General features: G+C 40.5%; 1 protein-coding gene across 1 annotated transcript; it reads right to left on the reverse strand.

Moving 5' to 3' along the window:
* Positions 1-297: 297 nt before the first annotated feature.
* Positions 298-962, reverse strand: LOC309856117 (ubiquitin-conjugating enzyme E2 N). The gene has a single exon (XM_082716867.1). The coding sequence runs from the start codon at positions 912-914 to the stop codon at positions 456-458; it is 459 nt and encodes a 152-aa protein (XP_082572993.1). The 5' UTR covers positions 915-962; the 3' UTR covers positions 298-455.
* Positions 963-8,778: the final 7,816 nt, after the last annotated feature.

Raw genomic sequence — 8,778 nt, forward strand, 5'->3', positions numbered from 1 at the left:
ATATTCTAAAGAACTGGTTAGCTGCTTTTAACCAATGCAATTAGATCACCATAAAAAGGGGGAAAGGAGCCCATAAAATTAAAATAAAACTACCTCTCCCCCTCAAAAAAGTAATAAAGAAAAACACCCAAACCCCTGCAGCTAACCCTGACAACTACCTTCATTCACAGTGCTTAACCATGATGGGGGAAATGAATAAAAGCAGAGAAGGGCCGCTGCTTTTAAACGTTTCACAATAATCCAGATGGTACTTCTAGCCTCTGCTCATGCTTTACAACAGTGAATCAGGACAAGACATAGATTTGCTAATGTGCATTTAATCACCAAAGGACTGAAGATGTCTGGGCTTTTATTCTGTAATATTTCTAAGACTGTGTCCATTAAATGCAAACAAAAAAGGAAGAAGTCTTGGCAGAACAGGATAAGTGATGCACACTTGATGATCAGATCGATTTTTAAATATTATTCATGGCATATAGCCTAGTCCATGCTCTAGCTGTTTCTATGGCTTGGGCCTCGTTGGTCTTCCACTGCTCTGCTACATCGTTTGCTAACGGATCATCCGGATTGGGAGCACTTAACAAAGCCTGGATCGATAGCAGAACTGTGCGGATCTGCAGTGCTGGGGACCACTTATCTTTCAAAATATCTAAACATATTCTTCCCAACTTGTCTACATTAGGATGATAAATTTTGGTCATGAAACGTACTTTAGGGGCTGCCATCGGGTATTCTTCTGGTAGGAATAGTTCAAGCTTAAAAGTCCCTCCCTCAAAGGGGGAATCCTGAGGGCCAGCAATGACCACATGAAAATAACGGGCGTTGCTCTCATCTGGTTCTGCTTTAATGCCAGGAACTGGTTCTGCCAGCAAACGCTGGGTTTCCTTGATAATCCTGCGGGGCAGCCCGGCCATCTTGTCAGATCCCGAGTTCGGCCTCTGGTCTCGACTCTGGCTCCGCTCGCCTCTGAAAAATTATTTTTGAAAAACATTCAAAGTCTCTAAAATTTGTATTAAGGACATAACAGCAAATGAAGAAACATTTATCCAAGAAAATCTGCTAAATCTCAGTAGGAATAGTGAAAGTCTGTGGCATCTGAACCCTAACATGCTCCCATGCCCCACCCCCTAGCTCTGTACAATGAAGCAGGTGTGATAGGAAGACAGGTGCTCCCTTTCTCCACAAATCCTAATCCAGAGCTACAGCTTCACCCCAGGAGAGGCAAGCTGCCCAACGTCTTTCTTCCTCCCCAGCCCTGTGTTGCAGAGGCTCTATTCTGAACAGGAGAGTTTGAGCAAATGGAAACTACCTATCCTCATTTAGGTCCCATTCATAGGCCAAGGGCTCTGCTGGAGGAAAGACAGGATGCGAACATGAGCACCCAACTGGCACCACCCCAGATCACTCATACAAGAGAGATTCCACTATGGCAGCGGCAAGCTATGACCATCCCTAGCACCCAGCAGTAAAACAGGAGGGTTACTCTGGAAGAAGAAGGCCGCTGTCCATACCCCCTGCTCCAACTGTACTGGGACAAAGGTTCTGCCTAGGCTGAGGGGTAGGCCAGAAGGACTGAGTGTCTGACAACCGTACCTAAGATAATGGACTTTATCTTTAAAAGAACATGAAGAAGTTCATACCTGAGGGCATTGTTCAAAAGAAAGGAACTTCTGGTGGCAAGCATTGAAGAGAGACTGGTAGCTGCGTGAAAACAATAAGCAAAATGGCAGACCAGTCAGAAGATTAATAGAATCTGGAAAAGAAAGAGCAAGAAGAGCCCATCCTGGGATCACACTCACCACAGAGGCCAAGGTCTCTTTGATGAGACATTGTCATTATACTTTACTTCTTTAAGCATGGTTTACTTTGGTTACTTTGTTTCTTTGAATATATTTGTAATAGCTGCTTTGAAGCATTTGTGTTTTTTTTTCCATTACTTCACATCCAAAGACACATATCAGTTTGTCCCATTATTAGTGATGCTAATTTAATCACTTGTTTAAGGCAGTGTCTTTCAGACCTTTGTACTATAACAATATCTTTTTCCTTTGTAAATAATGCTAAAATTGTCTTAATATTGGCAAGTGAGGGCCCATGTGAATCAGTCCTTATATCCTTCCAACATGCCCTGTAGGTTTGGACCACTTCATTTTTTCCTGGCGTCATAGATTACCTTAGGCTCATTTTTTTTTCCCTTGCCACATACATGGACTCAGTCATTTCTCCAAGGAACTATGAGAGTGTAGCCCTTGAGGGCTCTAGTTTTATGTAAGGATCTCAATTCCATCTGCTAATCTCAGGCAGGCTGATGGGCTTATCTCCTATACTTACATAAACGCCCATAAACTCAGGTGCCTTGGTTGTCAAGACTAACATTCCCCCATGCCAGACAAACCTTAGTTTCAGCTGGCATACTTCCCACTCAGTTTCAATTTCCTTCCTAGGCTCTGATTCCTGGAGATTTCCTTTCTTAATTGTACACTCAACTACGCACTTTTTTTTTTTTTTTTAATAAACATATATTTTTATCCCCAGGGGTACAGGTCTGTGAATCACCAGGTTTACACACTTCACAGCACTCACCAAAGCACATACCCTCCCCAATGTCCATAATCCCATCCCCTTCTCCCAAACCCCCTCCCCCCAGCAACCCTCAGTTTGTTTTGTGAGATTAAGAGTCACTTATGGTTTGTCTCCCTCCCAATCCCATCTTGTTTCATTTATTCTTCTCCTACCCACTTAAGCCTCCATGTTGCATCACCACTTCCTCATATCAGGGAGATCATATGATAGTTGTCTTTCTCTGCTTGACTTATTTCGCTAAGCATGATTCGCTCTAGTTCCATCCATGTTGTCGCAAATGGCAAGATTTCATTTCTTTTGATGGCTGCATAGTATTCCATTGTGTATATATACCACATCTTCTTGATCCATTCATCTGTGGATGGACATCTAGGTTCTTTCCATAGATGGACTTCAAGCTCTATTACAAAGCTGTCATCATCAAGACAGCATGGTACTGGCACAAAAACAGACACATAGATCAATGGAACAGAATAGAGAGCCCAGAAATAGACCCTCAAATCTATGGTCAACTAATCTTCGACAAAGCAGGAAAGAATGTCCAATGGAAAAAAGACAGCCTCTTCAATAAATGGTGCTGGGAAAATTGGACAGCCACATGCAGAAAAATGAAATTGGACCATTTCCTTACACCACACACAAAAATAGACTCAAAATGGATGAAGGACCTCAATGTGCGAAAGGAATCCATCAAAATCCTTGAGGAGAACACAGGCAGCAACCTCTTCGACCTCTGCCGCAGCAACATCTTCCTAGGAACAACGCAAAAGGCAAGGGAAGCAAGGGAAAAAATGAACTATTGGGATTTCATCAAGATCAAAAGCTTTTGCACAGCAAAGGAAACAGTTAACAAAATCAAAAGACAACTGACAGAATGGGAGAAGATATTTGCAAACGACATATCAGATAAAGGACTAGTGTCCAGAATCTATAAAGAACTTAGCAAACTCAACACCCAAAGAACAAATAATCCAATCAAGAAATGGGCAGAGGACATGAACAGACATTTCTGCAAAGAAGACATCCAGATGGCCAACAGACACATGAAAAAGTGCTCCATATCACTCGGTATCAGGGAAATACAAATCAAAACCACAATGAGATATCACCTCACACCAGTCAGAATGGCTAAAATCAACAAGTCAGGAAATGACAGATGCTGGCGAGGATGTGGAGAAAGGGGAACCCTCCTACACTGTTGGTGGGAATGCAAGCTGGTGCAGCCACTCTGGAAAACAGCATGGAGGTTCCTCAGAATGTTGAAAATAGAACTGCCCTATGACCCAGCAATTGCACTATTGGGTATTTACCCTAAAGATACAAATGTAGTGATCCAAAGGGGCACATGCACCCGAATGTTTATAGCAGCAATGTCCACAACTACGCACTTTTTAAAAATGAAATATTTTATCTTGCAATAGGTGTTTTACAGTCAGAGAACTGAAAATCTGATTGCACCTTTATGTCTAATTGTGGACTTTGAAAGTATTCAGGACTTGAGAAGAAAATTCAACAGAATTCTACTGGGTTTCTTCTTTCCTGGACAATTTCATGGACAATTTTTTCCTCTAGGCTGAATGAAAGACTACAAGAACCCCTTCTCTGTCTCAGGCCATTCTCTGTGTTCCTTTCTTTATAAGGGCTGCAAGACCTTGGCTTCCTCTCATCTTCTTTCCATAATTGCTAACTCTTCTGCTCTCCCATACTTGTGGCTATGGAAGGGGCCACTGTCTCCCTACCTTCTCCCTTCCTTGGGGTTCCAGATGATCACCTGTCTTTAAGCTCTTCTCATTTTAAATGTTTTATGGCTGATCATGTAAAGAAACATATAGAGGCTAGCAAACCAGGAGAATAACATACAGCTCTTAGTTATAGTCCTGATTCTGTTGACCTTTTGTATAAGAGGGACCCTGACACAAATTTTCCCAAACTCCAAAGATCAGTGTGCAGCAGACCACAAAGAACCAGCTTGGTTTCCCAACATTGGATTGACTCCTTTTGGCCCAGCCCTGCCTCTCTCTGTACTTAGTGAATAATGAGTGCGCTATAGGGGATACTGGCCTTTTAGAAGATATTTTTTAAAGATTTTATTTATTTATTTATTTGACAGAGAGAGAGAGAGAGAGTACAAGCAGGGGAAATAATGGAGGGAGAGGGAGAATCAGGCTCCCCGCTGAGCCGAGAGCCCAACGAGAGGGCTCCATCCCAGGACCCTGGAATCATGACCTGAGCTGAAGGCAGACACTTAACCAACAGAGCCACCCAGGTGCCCGGCATTTTAAAAGATCTCATTGATTATACATCAACAACTGTATGGCAAATGCACCATTCTTCAACAGCAAGTAGGGCTCATTGAAATTCTGATTTGATAACAATAAAAAAAACAAAAAAGGTATTCTTCAGAGATCCACTTATGTGCTAGAAAACTGGAACTTTTGGAACATCTGCAGCACATTATATTATCTTAGGATTTTGCTTTATTTTGGAGAAGAGTAAGGTGGACGTATTTAGAAGGGGGTTGCTAATTTCATCTCCATGTACCTAGATAAGTATTAAAAATATGCATTTCTATAAATCAGCCTCCCAGAATTTGATCAAATCTCCCTTAGCGATTTCATACCAGTTCTCCACAGACAAAACCAAAGCAACGATTCCTCCTCCACTTCGTGTAAATGAGCCATTTCATTTTGACTCTTGAAACCAAGTCTCTTTAATGTATCCTCATGTGTGTACGAGCACAATTCTGAGAACAAAAGACAACCCATGATTAAGATAAAAATGTTTCTGAAACATACTGTTCATGTGCCCTGAGGCCCAGAATGAAAGTTTCTATGGTCAAAATTCCAAAATTAAAAAAAGTTTTATTCCATTAATCCAGGGATTCCTATCCTAGGGTCCATATATTCCTACAGGTTTGTAGCAGACTTCAGGAAGACTTTGAGCTTCTCAAAATTGTGTACTAACTTGTGTACAAGGGGGGTATTAAAGCTTATGTGTATTCTTTTGGGAGTCGAGGGCATGGTCTTCATCAGACTCCCCATGATATTTAGAACTCTTAGCAAAATGGCTGGAATAATTATATTTACCACTGGACTGTACTAGTCTTTCCCTACACCCCAAATTACCTCTTCATACAGTTACTTAATACAGATATTCTCTCGAGGTATTGGCAACCTCAGAAACAATAACGAAAACATTTTAAAAATACTTACTGTCTGCCAAGCACAGTGCTAAGTGTTTTTAGTACAGTATCATATTTAATGTTAACCATAAAATCCAATACCTTATTGCATAGTGCATAAGGAAACAATATGGTTAGGGTTAGAAGTACAGGTTTAGGAGTCAGACTAATATTTTGCAAAAGATGAAGAAACTGATGCTCAGAGAGGCTAGATAACTTGCCCAAGATCACACAGGCTATAAGTGACAGAGCTGAACCATGAATTTAAGATTATCTGACTCCAGGGGCTGTGTTCTTATACACAAGAAAAATCTTTTAAGATTTTAATGCAATGTTAAAACAATTGTTCATCAACATTTGTAATATTTTAATGTGGTAGAGAGGAGAAGATATAGATACATATCTTCATTTTCCCTTTCCTGTGACATTTTCCCTTACCTTGGTCTTTCTGCAGGTGACACAGCCTCACATGCAGTAATCTGTGCTCAAACAAGCACAATGAGACAGAGCCTAGACACTGTGCATACATAAGCCAAACAATGCACAAAACTTCCAATCAACTAAGCCATTCATGCCAGATTTATGAAGAGAAAAGAAAAGGGCAGAAGACGTGACCAAAATATACTCACTGAGAAGCACTTTTTGTCCACCGCCACCCCTGCTTTATTGCCTTGTTAAACAAGAATTATAGCATAAAGCACATGGCTTATATCACAAGCAGGTGACAAGTGGTGCTGGTGACCTGCAGCTCTTATCTACCCCTAGCAGATTCACTTATAGTCCTCTTCTGTCTCAGCACACTTTCCTGAATATAAACGTGCTTGCTAAGTGCTCTGGACCTTGCTTCCATTCTTCGCAGCCCTTGCCTTGGGTAGGAAACACACAGCATGTTGGGACTAGACATGAGAATCCATAGTGAAACAATAGTCTTCGTTTCAATAAAGAGGGAGGGCTACTGTGTCTCTGTTGCAGATGGCATTAGGGGAGGAAGAAAAGTAGTCAGAATATTAAATTGCCTTTCTTTGCATGCATGGTCAGATTTTCTATTCGAAATTCAGCAAGCTTTGAAAATATGTCGCGGTGCACCCTCCAGGCTTGGCAGTGCTTCCTTTTCTGTCGGGATGAGTGCCCAGCCTCAGGGAATAGTTCCTTTAGATGTCAGCTATACACCTTTCCCAGCCAAAGCTTCTAACAGCTTGACTTATTCCAAAGAACCCTCACAGCAACTGAGAGGCTATTAGCGTGGTTAGATGTCAGGTAGGCTGAGCTGCATTTGCAGAAAAGTAGAGAGATGGAGATGAGAAGGATATTGTTCATAGAAGCTTTCCAATGGGGATAAAAGCCACTGAGAATCTGTTGTAGAAGAATCTTAGGCTCTTTTCACCAAGGCGGCATGAAGGTCTACATTAAGGTTAGCTTCTAGAGAATTCTTCAACTCCAGATTGTAGTGTCCAAAGAAAATTATACCCCTTAGGAAAGATTGGAACCTTTCCAGTATGATATTTGGAAATAACATTATGAGCCTGTCAGCTTGAGGATGTCAGCATTATCACCCTACACATTCACTCATTTGCACAATCCTTAAGCAAATATTACAAAAATATCTCACATTTATAGAACACTGGGGACTTTCCTAGCACTTCCACGGGGCTTACTTTATCAAAGGCAAAACTTACTATCTGCATTTTACAAGCTAATGAATCAAAAATATTTATTGTGAGCCTACTATATACATAGGCTACACACACCATACTAGTGTAGAGTGCATAATAAAGCAGCAGCTTCAGTGATTAAAAGAACAGGTTTAAGAGTTAGTACCTGGCTTTGAGTGCCCTCTTTGCCACTTACTGACTGTATGACCTTAAAGAGATGACCCAGCCTCTCTCATCTGTAGACTGGATATCATGACTATCTCATGGAATTTTTGTAAGTATCAAATAAGGAGATAATCTATGTAAAGTGCCTGGCACTGTACCTAGCACACATAGAGCTTGGACAGATATGAGAGGTGACAAGCAGGTAGAATCTACTGAATTTGTTTACACATTAGGTATTGGTAGTAAAAGAGAAAACAAGAGAATAAGACCTAGATCTCTGAGTTGGGCAGTTTGATGTAATAAAATGTCATCCATGGAAGTGGGGAAAACGTTAGTTAAGGTGGTGGATTGAGATGAGGAGTTTTGGTTTTTTTCCAAATTTCTATTTAAATTCTAGTTAGTTAACATATAGTGTAATGTTGGTTTCAGTAGAATTTAGTGATTCATCACTTACATACAATACCCAGGATTCATCATAACAAGTGTCCTCCTTAATGCACCTCACCCGATTAGCTCATTCCCCCACCCATCTCCTTCCATCAACCTTGCATTTTTCTCTATTAAGAGTCTCTTATGGTTTGCTTCCCTCTATCTCATTTTTTTCCTTCCCATATGTTCATTTGTTTTGTTTATTACATTCCAAATATAAGTAAATTCATATGGTATTTGTCTTTCTCTGACCGACTTATTTGCTTAGCATAATACTCTCTAGCTCCATCTATGTCATTGCAAATGGCAAGATTTCGGTTTGTGATGGCTGAGTAATATTTCATTATATATATAATGAAATATATATATATATATATATATATATATATATATATATGAGAGAGAGATTCATTTTGGACATATTATGTTTGGGGGGAGACATCTAATACATAATTGGATATGTTCAGAGCTGCATGGAAAGCTAGAGATGTGGATTCAGGAACCAGATGGTAGCTGGATTTCAGGTACCAGAGGGTCATTGAAGCCAAGGGTTTGAATGAACTCACAGAGATAAGTGAAATCCTGATGAGTAACTATGTTTAAGGAGTGGGCTGAAAAGGAGCTTGCACAGTATATTGAGGAATAATCAGAGAGGTAGGAGGAGAACCAAGAAAGAATGTCACCATGGAAATAAAATGTAAAGAGAATTTCAAGAAAAGAATGGTCTTATTCACAATGGCCAAGAGACGCAAACAACCTAAGTGTTCA

The sequence above is a fragment of the Mustela nivalis genome, assembly GCF_964662115.1.
Source record: "Mustela nivalis genome assembly, chromosome: X".
Classification (NCBI taxonomy): Eukaryota; Metazoa; Chordata; class Mammalia; order Carnivora; family Mustelidae; genus Mustela; species Mustela nivalis.

Coding starts and splice junctions, on each gene's coding strand:
- LOC309856117 (XM_082716867.1), bottom strand. CDS start 914: ATGGCCGGGCTGCCCCGCAGGATTATCAAGGAAACCCAGCGTTTGCTG.